The 20,616-nt window shown below is 43.3% G+C and overlaps 1 protein-coding gene and 1 long non-coding RNA gene across 6 annotated transcripts; one reads left to right on the forward strand and one right to left on the reverse strand.

The window, feature by feature from the left end:
• Positions 1-5,543: 5,543 nt before the first annotated feature.
• Positions 5,544-14,673, reverse strand: pomt1 (protein-O-mannosyltransferase 1). 4 transcript variants are annotated; one of them, XM_029163143.3, is made up of 20 exons: positions 14,475-14,673; positions 12,774-12,897; positions 12,568-12,674; positions 12,437-12,487; positions 12,126-12,272; positions 11,846-11,954; positions 11,707-11,766; positions 11,529-11,622; positions 11,156-11,311; positions 10,726-10,856; positions 10,549-10,644; positions 10,386-10,478; positions 9,659-9,755; positions 9,275-9,367; positions 9,073-9,193; positions 8,782-8,879; positions 8,489-8,602; positions 8,266-8,392; positions 6,299-6,476; positions 5,544-5,884 (listed from the first exon to the last, which is right to left on the reverse strand). In XM_029163143.3, exons 1-20 carry the CDS (start codon positions 14,512-14,514, stop codon positions 5,710-5,712), a joined length of 2,211 nt encoding a protein of 736 aa, XP_029018976.1. In that variant the 5' UTR covers positions 14,515-14,673; the 3' UTR covers positions 5,544-5,709. The 4 variants fall into 4 exon arrangements, with proteins under 4 accessions (XP_029018976.1, XP_029018975.1, XP_029018977.1 ...); XM_029163142.3 differs by having other exon boundaries at positions 14,463-14,673; XM_029163144.3 differs by lacking the exon at positions 10,386-10,478 and having other exon boundaries at positions 14,463-14,673.
• Positions 14,673-19,695, forward strand: LOC114862627 (uncharacterized). Of its 2 annotated transcripts, XR_003787012.3 has the most exons (4): positions 14,673-14,804; positions 16,228-16,358; positions 16,444-16,898; positions 18,969-19,695. It is a non-coding gene; the product is annotated as an uncharacterized LOC114862627 (long non-coding RNA). The 2 variants fall into 2 exon arrangements; XR_003787011.3 differs by having other exon boundaries at positions 16,228-16,898.
• The last annotated feature ends 921 nt before the right edge of the window (positions 19,696-20,616 follow it).

A 20,616-nucleotide genomic window follows, 5' to 3' on the forward strand; every position in this document is an offset into this window, starting at 1 on the left:
TTGGGGTTTCCAGTCCATACTCCGCGCAGATGTTCCTGTATACTATGCCAGCCACTTGGTTATGGCGTTCCATGTATGCTTTGCCTGCCAGCATCTTACACCCTGCAGTTATGTGCTGGACCGTCTCTGGGGCCTCTTTGCACAGTCTACACCTTGGGTCTTGTCTGGTGTGGTAGATCTGGGCCTCTATGGCTCTGGTGCTCAGGGCCCGCTCCTGTGCAGCCAGGATGAGTGCCTCTGTGCTGTCCTTCAGCCCAGCCCTTTCAAGCCATTGGTAGGATTTGTTGAGATCAGCCACTTCAGTTATGTTCCGGTGGTACATCCCGTGCAAGGGCTTGTCCTCCCATGATGGTCCCTCTTCCAGCATCTCATCCTCTGTTCTCCACTGCCTGAGACATTCACTCAGCACGTCATCTGTCGGGGCCTTATCCTTGATGTACTTATGGATCTTGGATGTTTCATCCTGGATAGTGGCTCTCACGCTCACTAGTCCTCGGCCTCCTTCCTTGCGGCTAGCGTACAGTCTCAGGGTGCTGGATTTGGGGTGGAACCCTCCATGCATGGTGAGGAGCTTTCGTGTCTTAACATCTGTGGTCTGTATCTCTTCCTTTGGCCACCTTATTATTCCTGCAGGGTATCTGATCACTGGCAGAGCGTAGCTGTTTATTGCCCGGGATTTGTTCTTGCCATTGAGCTGGCTTCTTAGGACTCGCCTTACTCGTTGGAGGTATTTGGCTGTTGCCGCATTTCTTGTTGCCTGTTCAAGGTTGCCGTTTGCCTGTGGTATTCCAAGGTACTTGTAATTGTCCTCAATGTCTGCTATTCTTCCTTCTGGGAGTGAGACCCCTTCTGTGTGGATTACCTTGCCTCTCTTTGTCACCATCCTCCCACATTTCTCGAGTCCGAATGACATCCCGATGTCCGAGCTGTAGATCCTGGTGGTGTGGATCAGCGAGTCGATGTTGCGCTCACTCTTGGCGTACAGCTTGATGTCATCCATGTAGAGGAGGTGACTTATGGTGGCCCCGTTCCGGAGTCAGTATCCATAGCCAGTCTTGCTTATTATTTGGCTGAGGGGGTTCAGACCTATGCAGAACAGCAGTGGGGACAGTGCATCTCCTTGGTATATGCCAGATTTGATGGATACTTGGGCAAGTGGCTTCCCATTGGCTTCAAGGGTGGTTCTCCACAACCTCATCGAGTTTGCAATGAAGGCCCTTAGAGTTCTGTTGATGTTGTACAGCTCCAAGCATTCAGTGATCCATGTGTGTGGCATTGAGTCATAGGCTTTCTTGTAGTCGATCCAGGCTGTGCACAGGATGGTGTGTCGCATTCTGCAGTCTTGGGCGACTGTTCTGTCTACCAGGAGTTGGTGTTTGGCTCCTCTGGTATCCTTACCAATGCCCTTCTGTGCTTCGCTCATGTATTGACTCATGTGCCCACTTATCTTAGCTGCGATGATGCCTGACATGAGCTTCCATGTTGTGGAGAGACAGGTTATTGGCCGGTAGTTGGATGGGACTGTACCCTTTGAGGGATCCTTCATTATCAGGATCGTTCGCCCTTCGGTTAGCCATTCAGGGTGAGTCCCATCCCTTAGCAGCTGGTTCATTTGTGCTGCCAGGCGCTCATGGATTGCAGTGAGCTTCTTTAGCCAGTAGGTGTGGATCATGTCAGGGCCAGGTGCTGTCCAGTTTCTCATACCTGAGACTCTTTGTTGGATGTCTGCCACTGTGATACTCACTGGATTCTGTTCAGGGAGGTTGCTGTGGTCTTCCCTCAGATCCACCAGCCACTGTGCATCACTGTTGTGTGATGCCTCCCTCTCCCATATCCCTTTCCAGTACTGTTCAGTTTCCAGCCTTGGTGGGTCTGCTCTGTTGTTATTACCCTGCCATTGAGAGTACACTTTCGCAGGTTGTGTTGCGAACAGCCGGTTTATTCGTCTGGCTTCGTTATCTCTGGTGTATCTCTTTAGGCGGCTGGCCAAGGCTTGTAGCCTTTGCTTGGCAGTTTCGAGTGCTTCAGGTATGGTCATCTGGCTGTACCTCTTAGGCATTGGTCTTTTCATTGCACCTCTCTGGGCCTCTGTCATTTGGCTCACTTCCCTCCGAGCTGCCTTGATTTTTGCCTCCAACCTTCGTTTGCATTTCCATGGTGGGTATTGTTTCTCATGGCTCCCATGGTTGCTCTTATAGCCAAGCACCTCTAGGATCACTGATGCTGAAGCGCATGCAAGTCCTGTGACTTTACCGATTGAGCTATCCAGCGAGCTATATATATATATATGTATATATATATATATATATATATATATATATACATATATATATATATATAAAAAGCATATATATAAGCATATGTGCGCCATATGCCAGAGCGAAGCAGACACCCCCCCTCCCTCTTGCTTTGAGGTATCACTTGACTCGGCGACTGGGGCCAGCAAAAAAAATAAAATTAAAAAAAAAAAAGCAGGAGGACACAGACGAAGAAGAAGAATGGAAGCAAGAAAGAATAGCAGCGTTATATTTTCAAGCCTAAAATGAAACAATGGCAACCTGTACAATGTTAAATACAGTAGCAACACCACCAATTTGTATAATATATTTATATTTACTGTTAAACTTTGTTTGTACATGTATGTATATTTGATAATGTATTAATTGTAAAAAAGTATTGGTATTGATATCGGCAATACTGGTCTAGTATTTACTTAATATCGGATCGACTCCAAAGTTTGCAGTATCGCCCACCCCTAGTAGCGGCAGCAAACCTCAGTAACTGGAAGTGACGCGACACGCTTACGGTCAGTCAGCCCGTCAAGTTTGAACCCAATATTTTGATATTCAAATATCAAAATCTTCAGCTTCTTAAGGAGACGGGTGCTATTATTATTCACATTCATATCTTTCATAGTTTTCAAGTTATTAAGCTTTTTTGAACTTTTTTCCCATTGAAATTAATGGAAACAACTTATTAAATTCTCTTCAGCTTTGTCTAATTTCAGCTTTATTTACTTCCACATACTTTAGGCTACAGACGCAATTTTAACTACAAAATAATCTTTAACTATTCAACTATTAATCTATTGTTCAGCTTTTTAAAATCTGTAATACTTTTGGTTTATAGCAGTTTAAGCAAAGGGTGGTATTTGAGGAATTTTCATCTTTTCCATTAGTGTGTATTGCGTGAGCTAGAGTGCGTGATGTCACAGCTAGAGTCTGAGAACACGTTTTTTTAAGACAAAACCTTTCTATTTAAATCATTACAACCACAATTTTTACTCTATGAACATATTATTTTCACCCGTTTGTAGTCATACTTGTCTTCTTTCTAATGATGTGTCTGTTTAAGCCCTCAGATTTATACTTAAGTCTGTAGCTGCCTCAAAGCACAGAGTGTTCCAGAATTCCTCACATAGACTCTGATGCATCTGTCTTTGAGACGTTTGGTGAGAAAAGGAGAATTCAATTCAATTTATTTATATAGCGCCAAATCACAAGGACTGGCATTTTGAAATTGTAACTGTGGCCACAATTTTTTAGTCTTCAAACATAAAACTCATACCAAACGCTCATTAAAGCCTCATAAAGTATAGTTATGTTTGTGATAGCTATTATGGTTTTGGTGTAACAAGCCTGTTTAGCAAGGGTTGATTGTAGTAATTAATCAGACACTTCCTCTGAATCCTTTCAAAATAAAAGCACCAATAAGCATTCTTCACTTTAATAGCACTATTTTTGCTCCTAAATGGGTAATTGTGACTAGTTAAGGTAAAATAAAGAGCCTACAAAAAAATCCTACATTAAAAGCCGTTCAGGAGTCGAAAAAGACTGCTCCTCTTTGGGAGCTGATCCAAAAGAGCAGTCTCTCTGAGACGAACCTCCCATCACTAATGGTTATGGTTGCTAGATCCATAGATGTAGCAGCTCTGGGCAAGGCCGTCGTCAAGGTCCCGACGCAGGAATGTTTGCATTCACTCCATGATGCCATTTTCTGTGTCCATGTCAATTGGATCCTGGCTGCAGTTCCTTTCTTCCGTTTAACTTTAGAAGTAAAATATCCTGCAATCACCCTAGGGTCGCTATTAGTAGAATATGAATTCATAGAAGTCAATATGCCACATGCAGTTTGGACCAGGATTTTTATAAATCCGACGTCAGAGACAATTTTACAATATTAGCCGCCACCCACTCTTGATCTTAGTTATCACATAGAGACACAGTGGTGTTCCAACAAAATAAATGTAAACTGCATAGCATGGAAGGACAGTCTATATAAATTATAATCTATAAAAAGCACTTTGTGCTGCTAGAAAATCCTATTATTCCTCCTTAATTGAAAAAAACAAAAACAACCCCAGGTTTCTTTTCAGCATTGTAGTCAGGCTGACTAAAAGTCATAGCTGTGTTGAGTCTATACTATCTATCTATCTATACTATCCCCTTAAATCTCAGCAGCAATGACTTTATGAACTACTTCACTAATAAAATTATTACCATTAAAGACATTCATCAACGATTTCCTCCAAATGAAAGACATCACTGTCTAGATCATTGGTTCTTAACCTTGTTGGAGGTAACCCCACCAGTTTTATGTGCACATTCACCGAACCGTTGTTTATTGAAAATAAAATTCGATTTTTTTTAATTCATGACATGAATATGTTTAACTGGTTCACAAAATGGAAATGCATTAACATCACTGCGTTCAAAGAACAAAACCAATAAAATGCACAAACTCAAAAATTACATACATAATTTTTCACAAAGACATGACTGTACGCGTCAATCAAAACTATATCAAAACATGACAAAAAACAGTTTCACAACTATCGTGTACTGGGTCTACAATGTGGTAGATCGTACAGACCCCAAAACTTTAAATACAATAATTATTGTATGTCTGGCAACACTGGTGCCAAATTCCCTGCAGGACAGATTGACCAAGCAATGTAGTGGGATCATCTACAGCCAAGGATCGCCAAGCAGGAAGTATCATAACGAATCATGAGTCGGGGCGTGTCTTGTGTCTTTGCCTATGTACCACAGGCTTTTAGGTGGCTGTGGTCAAACCTTTATTGAAAAAAACCTACTCTGGACCCTGGGGAACTAGCCAACTATAGCCAAATTTAACTATTATTTCTAAGATTCTTTAAAAAGTTGTGGCTAAACAATTATCTCACCACCTGAGTGGGAATAACCTGTACAAAGATTTTTAGTCAGGATTTAGAAAACATCATAGCACAGAAACAGCTCTGGTTAGGGTCATTAATGATCTTCTCTTAGCTTCAGACAATGGTCTAGTTTCTGTCCTTGTCCTGTTACTGTAGATCTTAGTTGTGCATTTGATATAATTGATCATAACACTCTATTAGAGATTAGAACATAGCATCAAAATTAAAGGAACAGCACTGGGATGGTTAGCCACCCTGGATGACATACTGCAACATTAGCTTCAGATTCTACAGTGAAGCAGATCAATGCAAACAAACTATTTTTGACAACTTCAGGTTACGTAATTCAATATCTCATTGCTGCATATTATCAACCAAAATCAGTTTATTTATACAGCCGATAATCGACATATCTTTACAACAGGTCATTCAAAAGACATTCAAAGTCACACTAAAAGGACAAACAGAAAATTGAGGGCACTTTACACAACCTATACCTTTGAAAGCAGAAGTCTGTTCACCTGTACCCTTTTCTAGCGTCGGCGATACAGTATGTCCCAGGTGTCTCTCCATTTTAGTACTTGCAGTTCATTGTCTGAGAGCACAGGGTTGCCATAGGTCAGGGGACAGAAGTTTCGATAGGCTAGGAAAACGGAGAACAACCCTGCAAAAATGAACATACGCAGAGCACGCTGGTGTGTCTCTCTCCTGCAAACAGAAACAAGACAAACACAAATACACATCATTAGCTTCTGAACAGCCCAGACCAGGTCCAGGTTGATGAAAATCCATTTAGTTAAACGTCTTATTGTTATAAACTGTGAATTCTTGTTAGTTTGGGTTGTTTCCTGCTGCTCTCATTGTCTGTGCTATCTTAAGCCTCCATCTTTACTGCATTTTAACATCATGTCTGCCTCCTGTCAACTGCAAACTAACCTCCACAGCTGTGCTACATGTGAGCAAAGACCGTGGAGATCAATGGCACAGACCTGACCAGTCTAATAAATTTCCTGACCTGAGTCCAGATCCTCAAACATCAGTTGTACTTTTCTGTACTTATCAAGTCAAATATTTAATAATTCAAGGCTATGTGTCCCTGAGCAGGGGAGTGTGTGTATGTACCTGAGCAGATGAGTGTGAGCATGTTCCAGCAGGGCGGGGCTCAGTAGGTAAAGGTAACAGTGAGCAGGCAGGTAATGATACAGGAAGAGAGTTTTCTCCATCAGCAGGAACGGAACAAAGTTGACTAACCAACCACCAACACATACACAGCCCAGACAGACAAACTGATGCCACACACCTGACACACACACACACACACACACACACACACACACACACACACACACACACACACACACACACACACACACACACACACACACACACACACACACACACACACACACACACACACACACACACACACGGCTATATTATATAGTGTTTGGGTGGGCCACAGCTTTAGAAACAAGTCAGAAAAGGCGATGGTTTTATTTGTTTTCATGCTTGCACATGACACCATCACATATGAATCAGGCACAAATACAGACCTATGTTTACTATGTAACTACATTTCCAGTATCAAAAGGCCTCATGTACAAAGTCAAATTAAACTTCGCAAGTAGAAAAAAAAATCCAGATGTTTTAAGCCCTACTAAGTTTGAATCTGTGCATGTTGCCTTTGTACATTCCAATCAATGTGGAATTAAGCACAGATGAATGAGTAGCAGACACCTCCCATGACACGCCTCCATATAAATATGTTAATTTATTTAAATATAGTCTGCATCTGCACAGAACAGTGAGTGTTTGTGGTCAGCTGTAAATTAATACTATGTAAAATGTATAACACTATGACTTTAGCTGACACTGCGTACAGCTCATTCTGTTAAGAACTCATCAGTCTGTCTATCCTCAGAGAGGATGGGATTGTAGCATTTAAACGTTTCTTTTCTTTCCATTCCTTCAGGTGGAGCATATCTGTAACCTTCGGATCATCTAACAGGTCTAGAGCTATAGTTTTGGGACTGGCTATAAAACGTCTCGCTGTGTCATTCTCTAAGAACGGGTGCCTCTAACAGATCCTTTATCAGATCCTCCATTAGATCCTGCAACAAATTTTCTAACAGATCCTATAGCTAGGGCTGCAACAACAAATAGACATCATCGACAATAATCAATGACAGAAATAATCCATAATGACTTTCCGTTATCGATTACTTGGGCTGCCCACTTTACAGCGGAGCATGACAGCAAATTGACGCAGCTGTTGGTGAAATGGCGAAGAAAACAGATAAGCCAGCAGCAGGAAAAAGACTATGACCTGTTTTCTTTATCTAAGTATCAAATATTAAACAAAGACAACATCCTGAAAATTTATGCAAAGCTCAGCGTGTGGCTTGTAAATATTACAGAGAGAGAGAGAGCACGTAAGAAGAAAACACAATGTAACGGAAGTAGCAGCAGTAAAAAACAATGTTTATCCATCCATGAAGACGCTTCATTAAGTGCTGCTGTGTTAAAAGTTAGTTGTTACTTAATTTGTTCCACTGCAACTTGCGAGCGTCAGCTGGCTGTGCAATCACTACATGGTAATCATCTGCATCACCATGACTCAACTCACAACCGTGCAGACACTAAATGTAAAAGCAGCAAATAATAGCAGCATCAACATATGACGGGGGTGTTTTTAGAGCCCAGGAGTCTCTGTAGTTTACATATTCCCAATTAGTTGACGAATAATCGATGAATAATCGATTATCAAAATAGTTGTTAGTTGCAGCCCTACCTATAACACACAGGTGTTAAGCTCTAGACACATGGCTGAATATGAATTGCTTATTGCTTTTCTCTGGTGTAAATAATGGTCATTTTAATATCATTACCAGTTTTCCCAGTTACACCTCTTAGTGTAGAAAAGTACTTACCCAAAACCAATGAGCTATGGTAGATCTACACAGATTTTGAGCATACATACCCCTTGTATGGGAGGCCCTTGATGCCCACAGTGAGAGGAAACACAATCACTGACAACCACTGAAGTCTATCTCTAACTATGGTAGCTGTAGAGACAACACATACTGTACCATCAGGTAGGTCTTTGAGGCCCCGCCTTCTCCTCAGCACGTAGACAGCTGCCAGCAGCTGATATGACAACAAGCACAGGTTAGCCAGGCCCCATGACACAGGGTTACCAATCAGGTGGATCTGAGCCTGAAAAAACACCCGATCATGTTTCAGAACAAGCGTGTTAATAAAGTACCACTTTTATTACATAAATATAGTCTCTGTGATTAGTCTGTGTTTTACATTGTTGTTGGGGTGGAGCCAGTATGCAATATTGGTTTCCATGGTGATCCACTCTAATGGGGCAGAGCTGTATTTGTGCTCAGTGTTTTCCTGTTTCACGGTCAGCATCTTCCACTGTCAGGGCAATAAGAAATTATCACTCTACTGCTACCACAGCAACAATGGAATCGTTTTCAAGGGGACACAGCACATATCACAACAAGCAACAAACTAAATATGAATCAGATGTTTACAGTGGCCATCTATATTCATAGTTTCTGGATGATAAAGTGACGACTGATTCACCATCATACCTGCAGCTCTAAAAACTTTGCCCAGAAGGAAATCTTTCTGTCTACATCAATTTGAGTTGGAGAATGAAGCTCGGCCTCCCGCTCCCTCTGCTGCTCACCTGTAAACATGTGAGTCACACCTGGATTGAACTGGAACAGTCAAATACTGACGGCTGTGAGTAGTCAGAGGATTTGATGGTTCATGCAGGTTTTTATTACAGACGCTCCACGTGCCCCAAATAAAAGTTAAAAAATTAAAAATCGGTGCACAGAACCACTTCATGATTTAATCATTCAGGTCAAAAGTCATACTGGTTCCGAAACGATGCTCCTCGACTGTCCATCTCAAACTGCTGCTATGAGCTTTAAATAGTTTTTCTGCCACTACCTCAAGCTGATGGAAACCCCAGTCTGGTAGAGAGGTACCACTCAACTGCACACACAGAATCACATACAAGTTAGTGTGTCCACAACATCGTCCAACACAGATCACATGGCTGCATCCTGTTGGTACCTTGAGGGCTGCTGAGGTGTTGACATGCACCAACCGCACTTCAGACAGGATCGTCTTCCACACCTCACTGTCAGATTCCCTGTTAGAAACTTCCTGAACACAAATGCATATACACCCCGTTTGTACTTGATATCAAGATGTTGACCTCATTATTATTATTAATGTATAATGTTGATTTGGATTATATTTCTGTAGCTATAAGAATACTATCCGACCCCCACCAACCATCTCTACTTAATAACTGACCTGTGTGAGCTGTAAAGACCAGACAACACAGCCTCTTAGGCCTTTAGTACCTAGAGTTCACTTATAATTAACACATTATTCTGCCTACACTGATGTATTTTCATGCCGTGCTGATTACTGACAGTGTGAACACCTCACCACTTTCCACAGATCCTGAGCCAACATAGAGACATTGAAGTCGATGTAACCGGATACTTCTTGAGCATGAGGAGTCATGGGAGCTGCCACATCATGACTGGAACACACACATCCATAAAGGTTACAGGTGCTCGCAGTGATCTATCATCATACAGGTCATGTCATCAGAACAGAAACACCACAGCATCCAGCAGGGGTCAGTTTAGGCTGGACCACTGGAAGTCCCTACTTACAGTTTCTTCAGTGAATCCTGAAAAGCTGCAGCCAGCTATCAAGCTACTCTGTGAAACCTGGCCAAGTTCAGGTTGTGGTTCAGCTGCCTCTAAGCTAAAGCTAAAATGTATTTATTTTGTTAGGGCTTAACTGTAAATGTTTTTTCTTTCCATTCCTTCAGGTAGACAATGGTAGAGCATATCTTTGACCTTCTCAGTGTCCTTTTAGGTACTGAGTGTCACGTTTAATGACTGATGGACAGCAGTCAGCTTATTGCAGACACATACACCAGCACATGTTTCAGAGAATTGTGCGTAGTCTTCAAGTTATTTGTCCATCAGCATTAGAACTGGAACAAGTGTCCAGACTGAGCACTGGTCACACAAATCATTAGGTTATTGGGATGCCTGGAAGTGACTGGAAGGCATTATTGTTAAACTGTCTATTATCTAAAACACTCAAACCTGCCAGTACCACAGGTCTATGATTAGCTTTAAATGCACACCATCTTCACCTGTTGAGTAAGCGTGAGGTCATTCCATGAACCAGCTGGATAAAATCACCATGACGGACAGGTCGAGGAGGACTGCTAACGACCAGCTGCTGTCTGAGAGGACCAGAACAGTGAGACAGGGACCACATCTCCCAGTATGCCCAGGGTCCTACAGATGACCTACTTGCTGGGATCTTTGATGATCCACCAGTTGTTAACGTCTTTAAACGGGTAACAGGTGACCTGTTGTTGATGGGAACTGCCTCGCCCATTCTCATACCTGAATGCAGGAAACATCAAGCTACATCAGTTAAGCTTTAACTAAAAGGCTTCAAAATGACTGTGTGCGAGCTCACTGCACCTGATTGGGTAATTGGCTTTGTGTGAGTGAAGCCAGCAAGGGATTGGCTGGGCGGCTGAGCTCCTCAGAGTCACCTGACTGCCGTAGGCAACGTCCAGTGGCTGACCCTGTGTGATCCTAGAGAGACCACCCTGAAGGCAGAGCCCACAAATCAAACATCAAACATTATGGCGTTGTGTTAAGGGTGAGCAGCGTGGTTCACCAAACATACACTGGACTCTGCAAAGAACATCTTTAACTACCTGAAGGACCTGGTTAGGAGAATAAGGAATGTTAGGACCCCTTTAAAACACAAAATCTCTTTGTGACTACATAATTAAGCTTCCACATGGCCACTAACTCCCTGGAACCTTCTGAAGGACCACCAGCAGCTAAATCCACATGGAGTTTCTAGGGACTTAAATGAATGCCCATATCTGTGTGTCTGTACCTGTAGACTGGCCTGGAAGGCAGAGCTCATCAGTTGGTCATGTGGTCCACTGCGGTTAAGGAGACTCAGATGAACGTAGAACCAGAACACATAGAGCAGAACAGGAACCACCACCAAACACACCACTCTACACACACAGTGCACAAACACATTCAGCTACACACACACACACACACACACACACACACACACACACACACACACACACACACACACACACACACACACACACACACACACACACACACACACACACACACACACAATTTCAGAATGTATTCAGCTACAGTGTGAGCACTGTGGTGCTTTTGAATATAAAATCATTAGTAAACTCATCAGTAATTCTTTTAACTCAGTGTGTATCAGGGCTCACATGACTGACAGATCGTTCCCCAATCAGGGTCCACATGTGCAAAGATGCCATGCCAAGCAGCAGCACGTAGGAAAACAAACCCATATACTTCACCCTGACATCAAATGCAGACACAGTTTGTATTTCAAAGGTAAACAGAGAAAATGTTGGCATTCAAGATCACAAGTCAGCATCTCACCCAACAGCTGCAGCGCAGGAGGTACCAGAGAGGAGCAGCCAACCATACTTGGACCAGGGGCTGAATAAGAATGACAGGAGAATTGGTTGGTTCAGTCAGGGACTTTTGCACTATGATATTTTTGTTAACATTTTTTTACCTGCTGGTAGAGTTGTGGAAGTGCAGGTATGAAAAAAAGGCCAACAACATGAAGAAGATGAGAACAGATTCCAGTAACATGAAACGAGACTGAACGATGAAAGAGTTATCTGGGAAATACACAACAAAGAAAAGAACACAGAACCTTGTTCAATGTAATGCTCAAGAGCCCCCCAAAATCCACACTCGCATTTTACCTCGCAAAGACTGCTGCACCTACTGCATGCAGGACTAACGGATTTTAATATTGCAGTTTCTGATTATCATGTGTCAATGCTCACCCAGCAGCAGCAGCAGTGCAGCTGACAAAGCAGACACGTGAGAAAACCTGAGCTCCAGGGTCAACAGGTAAACCAGAGGAACACAGAGAGCTCCACACAGAGCGGGCAGCAACCGTAGACTATACACACTCACACTGCTGGGATACTCTGGACAATAAAACACAAACCATCACACTAGAATCAAAGCTACTACAAATAAAATGGTTCTAACTTATTTAGGCACAGAACAACATGTTGACCAAACTGAAGATGGTTGAAAACCAGGGTACTTCCTCAAGTGGTTGGTGGTGTGACAGGAACTATGTTCATACCTGCTCCAATTCTGTTCCATGCAAAGTTCCCATCAAATCCCCCCAGGTACGCTACAACACACACATTAATTAGCTATATAAAATGACAAAAGAAACATAAAATACAGTCACAAAAACATTTTCTAACTGACCTCCAAGGGCCAAAATCATGTGACCAAGCGGAGGTCCGCTGTCGTCAACGAAAAAAACTCTCCTCATGTAGAGTGACACAAACTGGCCATAATACACCTCATCAAACCTAAATACACATACACATCAGCATTAAGCCTCCAGTGTTTGTGAAAACTATACAAATATAATGTAATTTGGTGTGAAGATCATTCATGAAGGTACTCACACCACAGCGTTGGGGTAGCTGAGGTGACCCAGTCTGGTCCAGAAGGCAAAGGCAGACACCAGTAGCAGGACCAGGTCCACCTGAGCCGTCACCAGCAGGGGAAGCTGCAGCATCACTGACGCCTCTTTAGTGTTAAATTAAATATTAATCTCATTTACAAAATATTACAAAAATGTATAAAATATTCACATTTCCAAGCAGTAGACATGTATTGAACTACGTCAGACTAGGCTACTCTGGACTTGTTTTGTTCTAGTTGTATTTGCTATTTATATAGCGCCAAAAATCAAAACTTTCATCTCAAGGCACTTTTACAAAAAACAAATAAACAGGTTAGACCTACCACGAACCATATACATATATATTATATACATATACATATATATTATACATTATACATATACATAACATAACAAAGAAGGAGGCCGAGGACTAGTGAGCGTGAGAGCCTCTATCCGGGATGAAACATCCAAGATCCATAAGTACATCAAGGATAAGGCCCCGACAGATGACGTGCTGAGTGAATGTCTCAGGCAGTGGAGAACAGAGGATGAGATGCTGGAAGAGGGACATTCATGGGGGGACAAGCCCTTACACGGGATGTACCACCGGAACATAACTGAGCTGGCTGATCTCAACAAATCCTACCAATGGCTTGAAAGGGCTGGGCTGAAGGACAGCACAGAGGCACTCATCCTGGCTGCACAGGAGCAGGCCCTGAGCACCAGAGCCATAGAGGCCCAGATCTACCACACCAGACAAGACCCAAGGTGTAGATTGTGCAAAGTGGCCCCTGAGACGGTCCAGCACATAACTGCAGGGTGTAAGATGCTGGCAGGGAAAGCATACATGGAACGCCATAACCAAGTGGCTGGCATAGTATACAGGAACATCTGCGCGGAGTATGGACTGGAAACCCCAAGGTCAAAGTGGGAAACACCTCCCAAGGTGGTAGAGAACGAGCGAGCCAAGATCCTGTGGGACTTCCAGATCCAGACTGACAGAATGGTAATGGCGAACCAACCAGACATTGTGGTGGTGGATAAAGAGCAGAGGAAAGCCGTAGTGGTGGATGTGGCAATACCAAGCGATGGCAACATCAGGAAAAAGGAACATGAGAAACTAGAGAAATACCAAGGGCTCAGAGAAGAACTGGAGAAGGCTTGGAAGGTGAAGGCCACAGTGGTGCCTGTGGTGATCGGAGCACTAGGGGCTGTGACCCCCAAACTGGAGGAGTGGCTACAACAGATCCCTGGAAAAACATCCGAAATCTCAGTCCAGAAAAGTGCAGTCCTAGGAACAGCAAGGATACTGCGCAGAACCCTCAAGCTCCCTGGCCTCTGGTAGAGGACCCGAGCTTGGAAAGTGGATGAGACCACCCGCGTGGGGTGAGAAGGGAGTTGTTGTTTTCTAATATATATTTGATGTGGAGGTTGTGGTATCCAGAATCCAGATACAGACTAATAAACTGGGAATGGCCAACCAACCCGACAAAGTAGTGGTGGACAAACAAGAACAAAAGGCTGTAGTGGTAGGTATCAATGCCAAAAAATCCCAAGCAAGAATCGACAGCGCACAAGCAAAAAAGGGCTAGTTACAAAATAAATTACACAAAATCAGTGGTTAGCATTAGCCGCTTTGTTAGCTTGGAGATAACTGTCGTACACTGATATAATAACACCAACTCACGACGAAACTCGCCTTTTGTCGATCCGTTCACTTTAAACCTGCCATTCTGCATGGGGTTTGGCAGAATTCTTAAACTATGTTGGTTGTAAAAGACACCGTTCGATATTTGCCCTGCAATCGACCAGTTAAGTCTGCTGATGGAGTAAATCCTGATCGATGCGCTCGGATTCCACAATTCAGCCTGTCACTGTAGAGTCGTGCTCACTGTTGCTAGACAATACTGATGTGTCATGCGCTTAAGATTCAGCTCTGAGAGTCGATGCTCGAAAGAGCCGGTGTTCGAGTCTAAGCATGGCATGCCCGTTTGATGACGAACCTGTGGACGTGGAGACGTTTTCCACTGTGAGAAAGTCATAAGGCCACGTATCAATGTTTTTTCATATCCGGATGATTATTTGAAGGAGCGTTATCGCTTTTCTAAAGAATCTTTAATTTATTTAACGAACCTTTTGAAACCGTTCATTTCAAATTTATAAAACCATGGGTCTGCGCTTACCACAGAAAGCATTTTTTGTTTAATTTGGACGATGCAGAGCATGTGGGAAAGGCAACGGTGTGTAGAGCCGTTCATACCGTGTGTGTGGCCCTGAAACGGTTCCTGTGCACAATTGTACAGTTCCCTGGCCACAAACCTCTGCGTGTCATTAAAGAAGATTCCACAGGATGGCAGGTTTGTCCCTTCCACGATAATCTATGACACATATTTTAATGCATACACCTCGAATTTACTGGACACACACACTCTTTCCGTATCACTTTATTACTTTCCATTTCAGTGTTTCCAAACGTGATTGAGTGCATCGATAGCACCCACATTTCTATTAAAGCTCCTTCAGTTAATGAGGGAGACTATGTTAATGTTAATATATATATATATATATATATATATATATATATATATATATATATATATATATATATATATATATTACCTATACCTCCTACCACATACCTCACATATTACCTAGTTAGTGGAAACAGTAATGAGTTTAATGGTCTTTAAACCAAAAGATTCTGAACAGGAAATAATAGTTACCTGCACATTGATACTGTGAAATGACTTCCTATTAACACAGTCTCCCTCATTGACTGATGGAGCTTTAATAGGAATGTGGGTGCCACCGATGGGCGGCACGGTGGTGCGGTGGGTCGCCTCACAGCAAGAAGGTTCTGGGTTCGATTCCCGGGGGCGGCCCTGAACACTCCACTGTGTGGAGTACCCCGAGACCCCGCATTAGGGAATAAGCGGTTCAGAAAATGGATGGATGCTATCGATGCACCCAATCACGTTTGGAAACTCTGTAATGGAAGGTAATACGGAAAGTGTGCAGTACGTCCGAGGACTTTGTGTTGTACTTTGTGTCATAGATTATCATAGAAAGAACAAACCTGCCCTGATGAAAAAATAACGAAGAGCTACGCACAGAATGCTTTCTGTGGTAAACACAGACCCATGTTTAAGTTTGAAATGAAAGGTTTCAAATGGCTTGTTAAAAACATTAATGATTCTTTAGAAAAACGATAAGGCTCCTTCAAATAATCATCCAGTTAGGAAAAAAATATTAATACGTGTCTCTGAACATAACCTGCTCTGGAGCAGAACATAACCTGCTCTGAGACTAAGTTGCTGTGGTTACATGCATACCCTGAAAGTTTTTGGAACCGAAAGCTGGGGTTAATCACTAACTTACCCTCAGACTTACCTGGGTATGTCACATTTAGTCAGTTGAAAAAGCTAACTGATACACCTTGTCATGTTGATCAGCGGTGAGAGTTGGAAAACCAGCAGGGACACCGGCCCTTGAGGACCAGGAGTACCCACCCCTGCACTAGAGAGACATGGACATAACGTGAACCTTGGCTGTGCAAAGCTAAACTACTTTCAACTTCCCACAGGTGATCCCTCGCACGCTGCCTGTAAACAAGTAAATAACAAAATCACACAGTTTTCCTTTAACATCCATATTCACTGTATCACAAGAGATTCTTCACAGACTTCACAACAACCACAGCTCATGCACGTTCAGATTCCAACATCAGTGTATATCAACGATGCAGCTAAGGGCAGCCCTCCACCCACACCCTGTAGCCGTGTTGGTCAGTGCAGCCCCACACTATCAGGTGGGTTAGACTTCTCAGTATAGCTAGAGTTGGAAGAACTGGCGTCTCCATAGACTCCTTCTTTGTCCATCACTGTTGTACTGGAAGCTGCGGCACTGCACCCTCTGTGTTGTCCTGGAAACCTCATCCGATGCCCAGCCTTTCTGCTTGAACCCAGTTGGCCCAGTTTGCTCATGGCCTTCGCACCGAACACATAATCTCTTGCTTCCAGGCCATTCGGAGATCCAACATACTTCCGCTGTGTCACCGTCTGCTTTCATTGGCCTCTACTTTCAACTTCCCACAGGTGATCCCTCGCACGCTGCCTGTAAACAGGTAAATAACAAAATCACACAGTTTTCATTTCACATCCATATTCACTGTATCACAGAGACTTCCGCTGTGTCACTGTCTGCTTTCACTGGACTAGTACTCCAGCTGTTACCTGTAAACTGATAGCTGAGGGGCAGACTGATCTACACTAGCGTAGAATAAACCACCCTACAGAGCCATGGTTAGGGTTAGACTAAATAGAACATGTAGTTTGCTTTCTGCTTCATAACATCTTTGTAGACATCAGAAAACATGACAGAACCACATGTGTAGCAGGTTAGATGACACACCCTCCTCTGATACTGATGTAACCTGTGGAAGAAGGTTGGTAGGAAAGAAATCGGTTAGGAAAGAAAATTAGTTTGAGAGGGATGTTTCCGCTGGCACAGCTTCTCCACTGCTGCTCTGCCTAGGAAGAACTATTGAAGTTGTCAAGGTTTCATGAACACATCACCAAGCTAGAAAATGAAATTAAATTGAATTGTGGACCCTCATTATACAAAAATCAACAAAAACAACGAAACATAATATATGTGTCATGGTCATTCTGTTGGGCATGTTTTAGTCAGTCAGGTCATGGGGTCATGAGCTCAGAGGTATTTATTGTGCACATGAGCTAAGAGAGAAACCTCTTGCTCCACGAAAACTATAATTTAGAGAGGCTAGCTTGTGACCTACAGTATGGGGTGCTGAATGTAAAAGGAGCTACTTTATAACTAGTTTTACATTTTACTAAATGACACAACATGTTTTCTCACATTTACTTAAATGTGCAAAAGACTAAATGTAAATGTTAAATGTAAATGTTAAATGTAAATGTTAAATGTAAATGTTAAATGTAAATGTTAAATGTAAATCCATCCATCCATCCATCCATCCATTTTCAACCGCTTATCCGGGGCCGGGTTGCGGGGGCAGCAGTCGGTCATGACCCAAAGCTCATGACCATAGGTGAGGGTAGGAACGTAGATTGACCGGTAAATTGAGAGCTTTGCCTTTTGGCTCAGCTCCCTCTTCACCACGACAGACCGATACACCGATCACATTACTGCAGCCGCCGCACCGATCTGTCTGTTAAATTACGCTCCTTCCTTCCCTCACTTGTGAACAAGACCCCAAGATACTTGGGGCAGGAACTCTCCTCTAACCTGGAGAGAGCAGTAAATGTAAATGTTAATGTTAAATGTTAAATTTAAATGTTAAATGTTAAATCTAAATGTTAAATCTAAATGATCGAACTGAATATTTAAGTAAACTCCACCCCCTATGATCCTAGATCAGTTACGCGGACTTAAACACCTCAAACGGTATAGCCCGAAACGGTATAGCCCGAAACGCATAGCTCCGCCCACATCTGACTCTGGATCGGTGGACGCAATACTCGCGAGAAGCCTGAAGTCGAAGCCATCATGGCCGCCAGCTCCAACTCCGTCCCATTAGCGGAGATTAAACGGGCTGTAACGGGAGGTGTGCGGGCTGAGGCTCCACTTCAAACTGCTGTTCTGTCGTAAACACCATTAATGGGGAGTTAAGTAGGTTTAAATAGAATATTTCTGTGGCGCCGGTGGAGAATTAGTTAGCTAACTTTACTAGCTAGCCGAAGTTACGTCCAGGCTAAAAACAAAAGTTTCCAGGTCAGATGTGAGCGGGGTTTGCGCACACTGTTTGAGCTGTTTGAGTTCGCGCCTCTGATCAGAGACAGCGCTGTTTGAGGGTAGGGGTGGAGTCTACTTGCACATTCATAAATATTCAGTCTTGCACTCGGTGATCATTTAACATTTACATTTAACATTTACATTTTGACTTTTGCACATTTAACTAAATGTAGGAAAACGTGTCATTTATTTGAATATGAGAAAACTAGTTATACAGTAGGTGCTCCTTTTACATTCGGCACCCCATAGTGACCTTGTTCTGCTAGATGAGTTAGCAGTGTCACTCAGGGCTCATCAGTGATCGGGAGTTTGATCTTCTTTGTCCTCTTCTTTCCTGCAATGGAATAACACGACATTTATTTCATTTAAATAAACTTCGCACATCTCTAAAAACTCATCCCTTTCCTGTACCTTCTAGGTCAGCTACTGGGTGACCTGGCTTCTTTGTCTTTAAAGGTTTCATTAATTCTACAGCCATCAGCCTGGCATCTGGAAGAGACTTTATTATAGTGATCTGATTAGATTCATTATCACAATATTGAGTCATCTCTTTGCCCATAATTTTTGCACAGTTTATAAATAATTGTTGCAATGCATTTTCTCGTTCTGTTTAAGGTTCCGTTTTGCAGATTTGTCCTTGTAGGTTTTTATTAAACCCTTCATCTCTGCACACTGCCTCAAATTAAATGTCCCCTTTAACGGCCAGGGCGACGTGGATTCATGTTTCTGTTTCCTCCATTTGTGTGAGCATTTCTCAATCTCCTCCTTCAACACTTTGACTGACTCATCCACTGACCTCATTGTTTAGTATGTACTTTTACTCCACAGATGACTCTATACTGTATATATGTATACTTAAAAATATCCTCACTGACATCTTGGTTTGGCCTCTGTTTTAAACAACTGGCCTAATAATCATTCCTAGTGACTGTGATGACCCACAGGAAATCATGAACATTGGTTTTGCTCACAAAAATGCAGATGCAGGTGACTCCCTAACTCCCTACGCGTAGCTGCATAAGACTAGTTTACTGTATGTTTATTAACTTTACCTAATCAACCTAAAGTCTGACAAAAAGTGAAAACTGAAAATGGAAAAATGGAAACTAGATTCCACCAGGCCAGATACATTATACCCATGCAATGTGTCAGGGAACGGCAGAGCGCGGACCCAAATGCACAGTGCTGAGACGGCAGACAGATGGTAAAGTTCAAGGGTTTTAATACAGTTCTCATAATTACAGACAGTCCTGGTCATGCACGGATAGACCTCGTGTCTATTGAGGTACAGGAAGGACAGGCGTGATCGGTTCCAGTAACAGGCAGAGTTCAGCAACAGAGACGAAGGGTTTACAGTACCGTTCAGGATCAGACGAGGAGCGGTAGTCAGGAACACGGAACTGGGTCGGCAACAGGATGAGCTGAACGAGCGAAATGCTGGAAGGTGGAGTCAAGGATTCACTAACGACGATCTGGCGGATAACTGTGTGTGTCCTGTGTCCTGTTGGCTTCATCAGGCCAGGACCTCCAGCGTGCGCTGGTGCGGTTTGCAGCTGAGTGTGAAGCGGCTGGGATGAGAATTAGTTCCTCCAAATCTGAGGCCATGGTTCTCGACCGGAAAAAGGTGGTTTGCTCTCTCCAGGTTGGAGGAGAGTTCCTGCCCCAAGTGGAGGAGTTTAAGTATCTTGGGGTCTTATTCACGAGTGAGAGAAGGAAGGAGTGTGAGTTTAACAGACGGATCAGTACGGCGGCTGCAGTAATGCGGTCGGTGGGAGAGGGAGCTGAGCCAAAAGGCAAAGCTCTCAATTTACCGGTCAATCTACGATCCTAAACTCACCTATGGTCATGAGCTTTGGGTCATGAATGAAAGGGCAAGGTCACGGATACAAGCGGCTGAAATGAGCTTCCTCCGCAGGGTGGCTGGGCGCTCCCTTAGAGATAAGGTGAGGAGCTCTGTCACCCGGGAGGAGCTCGGAGTAGAGTCGCTGCTCCTCCACATTGAGAGGAGCCAGTTGAGGATGCTCGGGCATCTGGTTCGGATGCCTCCTGGACACCTCCCTGGGGAG

This window comes from Betta splendens, chromosome 9, assembly GCF_900634795.4.
Source record: "Betta splendens chromosome 9, fBetSpl5.4, whole genome shotgun sequence".
NCBI classification, from domain to species: Eukaryota; Metazoa; Chordata; class Actinopteri; order Anabantiformes; family Osphronemidae; genus Betta; species Betta splendens.